A 14,468-nucleotide genomic window follows, 5' to 3' on the forward strand; every position below is an offset into this window, starting at 1 on the left:
AAAGAGCTTTTGGGGTCTTATAGAAGTTACTGGTGCATCCTTAGTACCCGCCTAGACAGGGTCACGGGGGTATAAATTAACCCTACTGACTTATTTATATTATATTATATTATGAGAAACAGAACCAACTACATTTGTAAGAAAACACCACAGGCAGGTCCAAACAAAAATCAACAACCACCAAGATTAAAAACTCAAGTGATGCAGCTGAGGATGAGGAACTGTCCGAGCCTTCTGGTTTAGACCACACCCACTTTGGGTTTAAATCTAAATAGGCTACAGATATTCGGAATACGAAACAGATACAAGTAGTGTCATTGTGTCGCACTTGTAATAGACAAACTTTATTACAGTCACATCGAAAAACAGGACAAAATAATCCTAAAATTTTAAAACCTCTGAGAAACTTATTTGTCAGGGGTGTGGTACGATCAAGGGGACATCTTTTGTAAGTTTAGTCTGTACAGGTGTCTGCTAGCTGGAAAAGTGAATATTTCTGAAAGTGTCACAGATGTGCGATTACCACACAGACAAATATTGACCTTTTTGTGCTAACAAATGAACAGGGAAAAAAAACAACAACATTTACTTAAATTAAAGGAGGAATTCTGTCAAATGATTTCATGAATTTTTAGCCAAATGTATTTGCAAATTCATCAGTACACTCTATCCTTTCAGAAGATGGAAAGATATTCTGCATTCTGTACGTAAATATATTTACTTTTAATATACTGTACATACTCAGGTCTGTCATTGGAAGACATTTCTTGTTAAAATGTAAGATTTGAATTATATAATCCAGCATTGTAAATATTTATTGACGGAATTAAAAAAATAATAAAAATAATTTAAAAAAAAATCAATATTAGATTTCCATTAAGTTTCAAGTAAATTATTTTTGTTTATTTCTCAGGACAGAAACATGTCTGTTGTAATCACATCTACACTATCGACATGGACTACAGTGAGAATTTTTCAGAGGACCCCTGTATTCGTAGCACGTAATGAAGGATGGTTTATTTTCAACATTGACATTTATTCATTTTGCAGATGCAGAAGTTTATCCAGTCGCTTAACAATGAGACAGGATTTCATCCAAGCATAAAGCCGAGCACCTCTAGCAGCCATGGGATTTGCGCTCATAACCTTATCATCATCTCAGATCCTTAACTGCTGCAACGTCACTTCTCACACCAATCTACGCGTCCGCATTTTCCGAGTGAACATCACGACTTGATGTTGGTCATTTTACAGCCTGTAACAAAAACCCAGTTTTCACCACCCTGTTCACAATTTTCATTCCTAATCACCAAGCTGATTAGACGGATATCGTGCTAGCTCTTCGCTAGTGTTGTGAGCAGAGGATGAGGCTGTAGATGAAGAGCAAGATGTGTTTTGTACAGGGATAAAGAAACCGGTGAGAGTTATCGCAGCATTCTTTACTATCACTGCTAGAAGAAAGGATGTCCTTTTTTTTTTTTAAAGATTTTTTTGGGGCTTTTTTCACCTTTATTGGATAGGACAGTGTAGAGACAGGAAACGAGCTGGAGAGAGAGACGGGGAGGGATCGGGAAATGACCTCGGGTCGGAATCGAACCCGGGTCCCTGGATTTATGGTATGGCGCCTTAGTCGACTGAGCCATGGCGCCTCCAAGGATGTCCTTTGTTGGTATCTATCTCATGGGCTTTTGTTATGTGGTAGGTTGGATTATAAGGTTGCACGTTCCAAAAGATCAGCCGTGACAGCTTTGGCTGTCGTTCTTGTGATGAATGGTAGAGGATGTGAGGGGGTTTAACTTCTATTAGCTCTCTTACTGTCATCATGAAAACTCAAAGATTTACAGTGAATACCTGTCAGAGTTTAAAAACCTTCTCAGGAGCTGGACTACTTTCGAATCAAGCATACATCATCTCAATATACGGTCACAAATTGTCATTTAAACTACAATAATTACAACTAATTAATCCACACACTCTTCAGTGCAATGATGTAAGACAAATATATTAGCATCTACGGTTACTCATCAGAACTTGAAGAGAAAATATATTTTTCTATATTATTAGTATATAAACCTAATCTAGATTATAATTCACCCCCCCTCCAAAAAAAAAAACCTAAGGAATTTGTCAAAACCACTTTTAAGAGCTTTCCAACCTATACATGATCATTCATCCTTGCATTCCGTACTCACTTGGACAAGGAATAAAAAACAAACACTTGTGGAATAAACAGAAATGTTTTTCCTTGTAGGGCACCCGGCCTGGTAAAAGGAGGGAACTTGGTCTACAAATGAGACTCGTCAGACAGACACCCAGAGAGTCATACATCTATGCTTCATCTCAGAGTGCTGTTGAAGGAGCAGCTCATGATTTCCATAAACATAACTTAAGACAAAAAAAAAACAGAGTTCCTACATTAGTATTATTACAATAAAACAGGACTCGTCTTCATGAGTGTCAGCTTGTTGGGTCTTGTGTATGAACTCAGACCCAACAGACCACCTTCTGCATACCGGATATGTGGATTGAGCGAGAGCTACAATGACGTGGTACGGATGAAAATTAAGACTTCATCTGGATGGGGTAAGAGCTGGTACAGTAGAGGTGCAAAACCACCTAAACCTCCTTCAACTTGGCCAGCTTCTTCTCTGCCAGAGATGCTGTGGCCCACTTCAGCCTCACGGCGTTACAGGATCTCCAGATCAACGTGCCGAACTTCCGGGTTGCGTTGCTGTTTTTGGAAAAAAGAAAAAAAAAATAGAATGCTATGAATTTCAGTGTGAAATATTACCTAGCAGAGGAAAACCCCAAGGAACTAGCTGGACGGTTTGCTACAGTATACTCCATCCACCTGCTTCTTCAATTTTACACAAGTGTACTGCAGAAATGATCATATGGGTTACATAAGCATAAGAAAACTAAACATGAACCACAAGTATAACCAGTATGCACTGGTGATCAGCAAATGTGACATCACAACCCAGTCTGCTCTCTATACCTGACTTGCAGTTCATGCATACATCATCTCGCATAGTACAAAGTTCCTGGGTGTGGCAGCAAGGGCGTGGTCAAGTATCGGTTTGTGAATTGAGGGCGGGATCAGGGAAGGCGAGTGGTAAAGTGACCAAACCTGTTGTCGATTGATGTGTGTGTCTCTTGTAGTGATGACGGAGCAGAGAAAAGGAGGAAGAGAGCAAAGAGGTGGCTGTCTTCCGACCAGATTGTTTACGCGTGTGTGGGATAAACCCAAACATGATGCTCAAAAGCAAAAATATTAATAAAAGACTGTGTTGCACATCATTTTCCGTCTGTCTGTGCTTCAGTGTTCCACCCACCCTCAGGGACACACAACACTGGGACTCCCACTATGCATGCATAAATATTGCACAGCAGTGGCTGCAAGATGCATTTTATGCTATGAGCTATGAAAATATATTTTTTTTTTTTAAATCAGTAAAAGCTCAAATTCAAACAAATTTACATTCCACAGGAAATATAAATACTGATTAACCCTCTGGGGTCTGAGGGTATTTTCTGGCACCCTAATGATTTTGGTATGCTCGGATTTTGTTGTCAGTTTCAACAAATCCAAGCAGTATTTTCAAAGTCATATGACTTTTTTTGTATTCAGCACAAGTTCAGCTACAATAGAGTATGTATGTCATGATTGCACTCTAAAAAAACAAACAGATAATTGAAGATGTTGCAAATAGTAGTTTTAGAATTGTGTTGGAACGTGTGAAAAAAACCATGACCTTACCCATTGTGTCGAACCATTTTGATAACTTGAGGTGATTCTGTTCAGTCTGAGGAATGTATCAAGCACAAAAACTTACATCTGCTCCATTGCTTTGGATAATTAACATACATGTCAACCTATACGGAATGTCCGTATTTTATACGGATTTGATTCAATAAACGTAGTATACGGGCGTATAAATAAAGTTATACGGATTCTTTAAAAAAAAACTTCAATATTTATTTAGAGCTATAATCAATTCCCACGATGATAAAAGAGCGCATAACATTTACTGTACACCACAGACAGCCAGTAAAGAGTCTTATGAAATCGCGCGTTATCTTGTGGTAGCGAGACTTCGTTCCACTTTTGATCATGCGCACACCGCATTGCGAGAATCCCGCCAACCGTGAAGTCATAGACAGCTTTGTATTCATTCTGAAGGTATATTGTTATTAATATTGAATAAAAAGTAACTGGGATATATCATTGTTAATTATCATTCAAATTTTAGGTAAATTATTTTAATTTGCATCTTATACGGATTTTATAAGGGAAATAAGGATTTTGGAGGTTGGTTATACAGATTTGATTGACGAAAGGTTGACATGTATGAATTAACTGTCCATCAAAATATCTGTCCTATTGTTTTGGGATAAAGGGTTGGGAGTGGGAGGAGTATTCAATGAGAAAAGTAAAAAATTCCATTCCATTCAATGAGAAGAGTGAAAACCCCTGCCACTACCATCTCTTAAGCCCATCAGGTGAAGTCACAATAGATAAGGTCATGTTTTTTCCCCCACTCATTCCAACACAGTTCTAAAACTGCTTTTTACAACAGCTTCATTTAGCTGGTATTTGACTATTCATTGTGTCTTGAAATTAAATCCTGTACTATTTTACTCAGTTCAGAGCCACAACCAACTCTGTTACTCAGTTACTCTGTAATTTTGCTCCCACTCCAACTCCAAACTTTACTCTCTAAACTCAAAATAGAGCAATAATAACTGTTTTTGGGGAAAATACTTCTAACTCTGGGAAAAATTGCTCAGTCATTTTTCCTGTGTATGCACTACAGCGCACACATATCTATTGATCTGCTCATCAGAAATAGAAGAAATATTTACACTTACTCGAGCTGATCTTCAGCTGGATCGAGTCGAAGTTAAAAAAAAAATTAAAAAAGGGACACCGCTCATCAGGATCGCAGTTCTTAAGATCGAACTAAATCGCTGTCCTGAATCATCCAATGTGCATAAAATCCGCGTGCCATCTCACAACAAGTTTTACCTCCAAATAGTCGGAACTATGTCTGACAGATTTTATCGTGTTTACAGTGGGTGTTCCCACCGCAAAAGAGAAACTGATCGAAAGCGAAAGAGTGAAATTGATTATCCTGCCGTTATTATGTGAACAGTCTTTTATGAATGTGGAAGTGGGCGCTCAGCATGTTCATATTCTTTTAACATAAATGCAGAACTAACAAGAAATCCACAATAATTAATAGGAACAGAAAATGTTTGTGGATGCATGTGTGCGTTTTAACAAGACCGATGCACCTTGAGCTCTTTCTCCAGACGGTCCACCTCTGCTCCCAGGGTGTCAATGACGTTCTCGCCATGCTTCAGCATAAAGGCCTCCAACTCTTCGGGAGTCTTCACTTGCTGAATGTCCTACAACCAGAAAGCACGCAGCTCAATTTTTGTTACGCAAGACGTACACTAGTCCACAGTAGGCATACAAACAATTCACGATTCAACGCTATTCACGATAGTGGGTTCACGATTCAATTTTCCCATAATTTTCTGAAAATAAATAAATAAACTAAGAAAATTTTATTGTTAAAAAAAATTGCCCATTCCTTATCAACTTTAATATTCCTTTTTTCAATAAAAACTTTTTTTTGGTTAATTTCTTAATAACCAACAATATTCACCCACATTTGTAAAGGTTGGCGTAAAATATAGGCCTATTAACCAAAATATTCCTTTTATTAGAAATCAAAAAGTTAATAAATAGGCCTTTTCTTATTAACTTGTAAATTTTATTACTGCCATTTTCTTCACTTTAACAGTCTGTAAAAAGAGAGCTTCAATTTTTTGTTAAATCTATCTGTACAGCCAAGCACAAAACAGCTCTTTCCCATCTTAGATCTGCTTGTGTTTTTGTAGCATTATTGCTGTGTTACTTCCGCCTACCATGAAGTAACGTGTGTTCCTGTTATTTTACATTATCTCATCCTCTGCTGTATAAACAACACAATTACAGTTAGGAAAATCTAAGATCACGCAGCCTGATAATCACGATTAACTTTTTTTTATTTCATTGATTCAGTGTCAAATTTGCATCACGATTTATCGTCTTACAATATATTGCTACATGCCTATTTCACAGTGTGACTGCTCTGTACATACATTAAGGATCTGATCAATGTCCTGCTTTTCCAAATAGGACCGTGTGACCACTCGTCCATCAAAGTCAACCTCAGCCTTGAAGCGCACTTTACCCAGTCCCATATCCGTGGCCTTCACGTCATGAATCGCTCTGAGGACACGACAGAACACGTTAGTGCATATGCACTCATTCTTCATAGACTCAAAACTGCTCTGCTGGTCTGTGTATGATTTTTAAAGATTTACCTGACAGCAGGATCGTTCTCCAGGAACTCGGTGAGTTTCTGCACATGCTCGGCCTGGATGGAACGACCCAACAGAGCTTCTGTATTGGTGTAGATAAGGAAGGCTGAGACGGTGCCCAGCAAAGTGCCCACACCCAGGGATCCAAGACTGTCATAATAAGGGTTACCTAAAAGACAGCGAAAGCATATCAACACTTAGCAGCTCTCAGCCTATGTTCAGTCAGAGCAAGTCACAGTAGCAGCAGCAGCAGCATGTTACAGTACGATCAACCAAGGGAATTTTGCTGTTGAATTCTCAGATTTGTTTGATCCAAAAATGTTCAAATTGTTTAACAGCAACCCTGACAGCAGCGCTGGCAAATTACAAACTTATATTAACGCACTCATTTTAATACATTATGATTTCTATAGTAACAACGTACACAGGGACTTTTATGGTGGACGGGACGCTCTACTTAAACAGATTAAAAAAAAAGTGTGTAGTGGTTGATATGGCGAAGAAGAAACCTTTATTTGTCACATGCACACTTCAAGCACAGTGAAATTCATCCTCTGCATTTAACCCATCTGAAGCAGTGAACACACACGCACACACTCAGAGCAGTGGGCAGCCACACTAGAGCGCCTGGGGAGCAGTCAGGGGTCAGGTACCTTGCTCAAGGGCACCTCAGCCCAAGGCCACCCCACGTCAACCTAACTGCATGTCTTTGGACTGTGGGGGAAACCGGAGCACCCGGAGGAAACCCACGCAGACACGGGGAGAACATGCAAACTCTACACAGAAAGGCCCTCGCCGGCTGCTGGGCTCGAACCCAGGACCTTCTTGCTGTGAGGCGACCGTGCTAACCACTACACCACCGTGCCGCATCAGTGTAGGCATTTTGTAACGGAGATCAGGCTTTTGGTTTGCTTCTGGGGACGTCTTTAGGATGGAATTTTCCTGTACATTTTCTGAATTCTTGGTACCATGATAAACAGTATTTCTTTTTTTTTTTGTCTTATTAACTTCAAGATTGAGAGAATGGTGGTGGTGAATGGTGACAGAACAATGGCTTGCAGCTGCTATAACTTAAGTTACAACAGGAACCAACTTGCTTTACTGAAATTCCACAACTTTATATTTTTATGATTTTATAATTAGATTTAATGTATCCATTATCAAGTTTTTAAAAAATGTAACCTTTGGCAAATTGCTGTTGTACAACAGGAATAAAACACTTTGGGACATACTGTTTTCGGATAATTATCAACTTCAAGTGGCGTGACTTGGCTCATTATGATTATGCATCATTTTCCTTGAATACAAATACAGAGGTGATGCACCAATTATCGAGAAATAGTCGGAATTTCTCAATAATCGCCTCAAACGACTCAACAAAATGGCGGCCAATCGCTTTGTCACCGTGAGGAAGAACTACAAATTATGAAAGAAAATGCTGTTCCTAAAAGCACTAAAAGGTACTATGAAGTTTGGTCTAAAATTATTCAAAGGTAAGGTGGCATTGTGATTTATTTTATCCATTTCAAAATAAAAGTATTGTATGTGATTTGGTATAGGTGACAACTCTGCATGCATTACATTTAAGTGCCACTTTTGAAGTTTGAAATTATTATTATTATTTTTTAAATAATCACCTGTGTATTTATACTAAAAACTATTATCTGCCTCAGGCTCCGTGAATATTGGTGAATAATTACTTTGACTTAGTCTTGGTTATTATTCACCGATATTCACTTCACCTTTGACAAATAATTGTTAAATAACAGCACAGCCTAGGTGTTTTATTTCCCTTCTATCTTGCTAATGATTACAATTTTTTATTTACTGAACAAGAGTGCTCTGAGAGCACAATATCCCCCGCTGGCAACTAGGCCATAACTCTGGTTAAATGCTCCTGAATTTAACAAAACTGCAAATGTGTATTACCGACATATAACAAAGAATCCTGTCAAGTTTGGTGAAATTCCTCCAAAAATTGTTAGAGGAGTTGATTTCAGAAGGCGAGCACACCTTGATGAAATTGCCAAAGTACAAGTTTGTTAATAATCAAGGGCATAACGCTGGTAAAATTTGCCCAAATTAAATTAAATTTCAATATGCGTATAACTGTCATATAACAAAGCCTTCTGCCAAGTTTGGTGAAATTCCTCCACAAATTGTGACAGGAGTCGATTTCAGAAGAACATACACCCTCATGAAATTGTCAAAGTACAAGTTATTTAATCAAGGGTCAAAACTCTGGTAAAATTTTCACAAACAAAATTAAATCGCAGTATGCATATTACCGTCATATAACAAGGCCTTTTGCCAAGCTTCGAGAAATTCCTCCAAAAATTGTGAGAGTTGTTGATTTCAGAAGGAAAAAACACTCTCAAAATTGTCAAAGTATGGGGGCATCGTGGCTCAGGTGGATAAGGCACCATACCATAAATCCGGGGACCAGGGTTCGATTCCGACCCGAGGTCATTTCCCAATCCCCCCTGTCTCTCTCTCTCCTGCTCATTTCCTGTCTCTACACTGTCCTATCCAATAAAGGTGAAAAAAAAAAAGCCCCCCCCCCAAAAAAAATTGTCAAAGTATAATTTTGTTAATCAAGGGCTGTAACTCTGGTAAAATGTGACCTAACTGAACGAAATTACAATATGCATAGTACCGACATATAACAAAGAATCCTGCCAAGTTTGGTGAAATTCCTCCAAAAATTGTGAAAGGAGTTGATTTCAGAAGGTGAGCACCCTTCCCAGGACAGACGGAAATCGCCACAACATAATCCCCCTTTGGGCTTTTCAACCAACGGGGGATTTAAAAAAAAAAAAAAAAAGTGTGATGTTTTATCAGTTTATAGTTACATTTAAACGTTGTGGGACAGTCACAAAACAAGTTAGTTCAAATCACTATATATGGCATAGCCACTCCCTCATCAGTCTCTCCAATACAGTATACTAATATTCAATACCTACTATTATTATTATTATTCCTTAAAACATTCCGAGATGTCGGCATTAAAGTGGACATCATGCAGGTCCAGGTAGTGCTTGCTCAAAGGCAACTGGTGTAGCCAAGTAAAATCAGGTGGTTGTGTTTTTTTTTTTTTAATGACATGAGTAAAAGTAATCATCCAAAGAACTAAATAAATCACACCAGACAGATAGTACACTGCAGGCGTTCTCTCCGTCATCTAATCCACTTTTCAACTGTGAGGATATGGAAGGTAATGCAGAGCTAAACAAACTAAAGCATTAAAAAACAAGCTGAATTTCAATTGAGGGACAATGCTTATATCCCCGAATATAGACTAGTGCTCTCAGTACAATGTATTAAGTAACTGTATATGTAAGTAAGTTATACATGACGACAAATCTAAATGAGCTGACATATGGCACCTCAGAAGGAAAAAAAAAAGTGCATGGTAATTAGTTGATTGTGTGTGCATTCACCCGTCAGTGATGTTAGACCCATACAGCCTGCAGCCATCACCACACCCAGAACAGCTGCAGCATCCTCCAGCAAGACCACATTGGTACTAGGGTCTCGACTCTGCATTACTGAAACACACACATACAGTAAGTAACACCCTCATGTATTCCTCAAAGACAGGAAATAAAAGCCTTTAAGAGGAAACGACCTTATCTGTGACTGAAGTAAATGCACAACATACTGTAAATACAAAAGAAGTTTCAGACAAACCTTGGAAACATTTAGTTGAACGGTTTAAATGTGAAACATACCATATTCATAGAATGAGAGTCCTTGCTCATGAGCACTCTTCTTGATTTCATTAATGGCCACCAGGAGTGTTGCTGTGTGCAGTAAACATAAGAACTTAGCGACGCTTAATAATACTTGTATCTACATTTAAACAAGCAGTTCACAATTGTAAATTTTCCCCCTTACATACTGTACCAAAGATAACTGCAAAAATATGCTGTAGATGAACTATTACCTCCTTCTGAAACTAGAGATCCAGCTAAAATACAGTACGCCTGCAAGACAAACACAGATATTAAATCACTTTCAGACAGAAATTTGAAGCACAGACAAGAAATGTAAAACAAATTATTAATCTTTGAAATACGTTGATTAATTAAAAATAAGTCAGGCAAATCGGTTTAACCCTCATCCTACCATGCTATTTTACACCTTAATCTTACCATGTGGGGTCCGTTTGGACCCCAATACTTTTCTTTAAAATTAAAGCTTATAAAGACAAAAATCACCAGATAAGTTTTGTTCAGAACATCTTGTATTAATAACAGCAATACACTAAAGGGCCCAAGGCATAAAGAACACACTTAACCTTCATCCTACCAGCCAATTTTACATACGCAAACTACCAGGCGGGGTCCGTATGGACCCCAGGAGGGAATACCTTGAAATCAATGCAGTAAGAACCAATTCAATGCAGCAAACAGACATAACTTTATTGAAGAACAAAATCCACTATGGCTGAATATCAATAATGTATTATAAATGCAATAACATTGCAAGAATATTGCAATAACTAGCATACATGTAGCAAATTATAGCGCCACAAAAAAAATTGGCATTATATACATGATTTTTGCAGCTCATGCAGCTGTAAAACATTCTGGATTAAAACTTAGGTCTTTTCTTACAGAATTTAAAACAAAAAAGTAATTGTAAAATAATACAGGGCTTTTGTTTTGCAGCCTGTGCTTATTGCAGCAGTGGGGTCCACACGGACCCCAAGAAGGAATGCCTTGGTAGTTTCATTATGGAACATAAAAGAAATAAAAGAAGTTAACTTTCAGTGTGCTATTCAATTATAAAATAAAAGACAGATAAACTTTACTCTGGGGTCCGGTTGGACCCCAGTAACAAATTAATTATACCTTCACAATGCAAAAAGCTGATCTTCCGGTGCTTTAGTGTTTTAATTAAGACATAAATTCCGACAAATTCATAAAACGGTGAGGCAGTATGTCACATATTTTTAAAATGGCAAACAAACATATAGGTGCGGGGTCCAGATGGACCCCACTTGGTAGGATGAAGGTTAATGGCTCAGAGAAATGGGCCTGTATAAAAACAACAGGCAATTAACAAGGAGCAATTGTATTGTTTTATAAGAAAAAAAAAAAAACCCTGATGTTTTATTCTCAGAATTTTGTTACCAAATTTGGTGAAATTTTCTGTGCTACACTTTAAAAAAAAAAATAAAAAATTTCTGTGCATAATTGTTTAGCATAAAATTATCTAATTTACATACAGTTTATGAGGATAAATGGTAATATCAATAGGTTTTCTATTCATTTTATTGCTTAAATAATATCTGGAAGTTTCTATGGACCATGAACATCTTTAAAAAAAAAAGTGTCTCAACCCACTAATTTACACATCTCATAATTTCCATACATTCATATTAATTACTGTTAATTAGTAGCCAAACCATGCTTTTGGCAGCCCTTTAAAATGTGGCTATAAACACCATGAAAGAAACATGCATATTAGCATATTTTAACCTCATTTGCATACAAATGACAATTCTGAAATGAGGGGTGCCGGTGTTCAGAAGCGGCAAAATCAGGGCTTTGAACCAGAATTTTTTTCCTATTGGTTCATTCCGAACAGAAACATAATTTTAACATTTCCGGTTTTGCGTTCCACCATTAAATAGATGTTTCCGAACCGGTTAGAACAAAAAAATTTCGTTCCCGGAACGGTTAATTACGTTCCCTGTCAGCTGTTTAACAAATGGCTATAAAATTATGTCTCTGTCTCATCCAGCTTAAGCCAAATGTAGGCTAATTCTATTACAACCTTCATTAAATAAGATAAGAAATAATTCAAAACAATTATTTCAAATGTTGGCGATTTGGATTCTCAGTATGTCTTCCCATCTACACAAACAGAAAAAGTGCCAAAAATGAAAGAGAATTCGTTTAGTGTGTTACCAAAGGCTAGTCAGGCCCTATGCATTGATAGGCTAACAGAGGTTAACGTCATTTAATGTTCGCGAGCCTCTCATTAACGTGGAAAATATATTGATATCGTGTTTGAAATTGACGTTTTTGAATAACGATAGACTGCAATATTTACCTCTTATTTAAGATATGGAGACGTGATAGTAGTCCACCCTCCCGCTCTCTACATTCAGTCAGCGAACGTCACACAGGAAGTGAACCCTAGCGGGTCATAGAAACTTGCGCAGGAGAAGAATGACTTTTTTTATTTGCAGGCTACGGAAACTTTGAGGAACGAAATAAAAAACGGTATTAACCGGTTACCATTATTTTTAATAAGCGTTTCTGTTCCGGAACATAAAAAATAATAAAGTTTCTGGTTTCGTTTCTGTTCCATATGAAATAGAAAAGTTCCCGGTTTTCGTTTTCGTTCCTTGAACCGGTTCAAAGCCCTGGGCAAAATACTTGTCTCATCTCATCATTATCTCTAGCCGCTTTATCCTGTTCTACAGGGTCGCAGGCAAGCTGGAGCCTATCCCAGCTGACTACGGGCAAAAGGCGGGGTACACCCTGGACAAGTCGCCAGGTCATCACAGGGCTGTCACATAGACACAGACAACCATTCACACTCACATTCACACCTACGCTCAATTTAGAGTCACCAGTTAACCTAACCTGCATGTCTTTGGACTGTGGGGGAAACCGAAGCACCCGGAGGAAACCCAAGCGGACACGGGGAGAACATGCAAACTCCGCACAGAAAGGCCCTCGCCGGCCCCGGGGCTCGAACCCAGGACCTTCTTGCTGTGAGGCGACAGCGCTAACCACTACACCACCGTGCCGCCCGCAAAATACTTGTTCCTCAGCTTAAATAATCGTAATGAAAGCACCATATTGGGCACGAGACATCAATCTGCCTCGCTACATATGCTTTTTTTTTTGCAGATCGTGCAACTTACCTGGAAAATTTGTGACAAATTTGCGAGACTCGCTGACGGTTCATCTGTATGGTTTGAGTATTGAACAAGCTGTAGTAGATATGGTTTGAAATCTGCATACGCACGCGTTCTACAATACACTAGGCTATCCTCAGTCACGTGCCGAAATTTCTTTTTCCTAGCCAATGAGGAACCAGTGTTTTGAGGGAAACCCTTGAGCTATCAAAACAAAAGCACGCTCCAGACACAGTGCCCTGGGCGCACCTGTCTAAAGCATGTGTAGGCTAAATATATCCGTATTTAACCTGGAGATTAAGCTATGTGAATTAATTTATGTATGGAACATGTTTAGACATGGGAAAATTAGTGTTATTAAAACAGACTATGAGCAGCATCAATAAAAGGTATTAAAAAAAACCACCTAAAATGGCATGAAATTTGAAATAAAATGGTGCATTCATCGATTACACAACCACCATACTTGCCGCTGTCTGAACTCACTGGCATTAATATTAATAAACAGATGTCGTTATAATTATATTATTACATTTCTACTAAATGCGCTCTTCTATACATATAAATGAACAGGCACTAACCCAGAGCAGTGATTCTATTGGATGAGGGTGCATAAGTCCAATGATGCCGTGGTACCAGGACAGGCCGGCGCCCATCATGAAAATGCCCACTCCGCTGATGAGGGAGGCGATGTAACGCATGTTGGAAAAGCCGTACCTTTGAAACAAAACGAAAATAAGGAACATCTGCGTGTCTCATCTCTGGCTATTAACAGTTCCTCAGACTCAAATCCTCTGTGTAATGTGTCTAATTAAAGTCACTTTTTTTTTTTACTACCACTTACGGGTGGTCAGGGTCAGGGTTACGCACAGACTGGCTTATTCCCAGTGCAAGAAGAGCCTGAAGGAGTAATAAAATAAATTAAAAAAAAAAAAGAGAACAGTGTAAATAAAACATCAAATCAGAAAAATTATATACAGATGCCAACGTTGCTAACAAGAAAATTGGAGCAGGCATGCTTCTGGCTTTTCAGGCAGTCAGATTTTACTTTTTTTTTTGGGCTGCTTTATCTTAGAAAGACAAACTATGCCTAAACTAGAGATGTTGACACTTCTGTATATTAAAGGGGAACAGAGGGCAATATATAGAATAGTGCTGTCAAAAATGTCGCGTTATTAACGCGTTAACTTGACTCAATTTTAACTGCGATAAT

The 14,468-nt window shown here is 38.3% G+C and overlaps 1 protein-coding gene across 1 annotated transcript in view; it reads right to left on the reverse strand.

Annotated features, from left to right (window-relative positions):
* Nucleotides 1-327: 327 nt before the first annotated feature.
* slc30a9 (solute carrier family 30 member 9) overlaps nucleotides 328-14,468 on the reverse strand; it is an 84,184-nt gene continuing 70,043 nt past the window's right edge. Inside the window, exons 26-34 of the mRNA XM_060926736.1 lie at nucleotides 14,100-14,155; nucleotides 13,837-13,972; nucleotides 10,322-10,361; nucleotides 10,107-10,178; nucleotides 9,816-9,923; nucleotides 6,379-6,544; nucleotides 6,154-6,283; nucleotides 5,299-5,412; nucleotides 328-2,731 (exon numbers count right to left, since the gene is read on the reverse strand). Coding sequence (XP_060782719.1) covers nucleotides 2,687-2,731; nucleotides 5,299-5,412; nucleotides 6,154-6,283; nucleotides 6,379-6,544; nucleotides 9,816-9,923; nucleotides 10,107-10,178; nucleotides 10,322-10,361; nucleotides 13,837-13,972; nucleotides 14,100-14,155 — 867 coding nt within the window. The 3' untranslated portion in view covers nucleotides 328-2,686. The remainder of the gene's footprint in view (nucleotides 2,732-5,298; nucleotides 5,413-6,153; nucleotides 6,284-6,378; nucleotides 6,545-9,815; nucleotides 9,924-10,106; nucleotides 10,179-10,321; nucleotides 10,362-13,836; nucleotides 13,973-14,099; nucleotides 14,156-14,468) is intronic.

Source organism: Neoarius graeffei, chromosome 8 (assembly GCF_027579695.1).
Source record: "Neoarius graeffei isolate fNeoGra1 chromosome 8, fNeoGra1.pri, whole genome shotgun sequence".
In the NCBI taxonomy this organism is placed as follows: domain Eukaryota; kingdom Metazoa; phylum Chordata; class Actinopteri; order Siluriformes; family Ariidae; genus Neoarius; species Neoarius graeffei.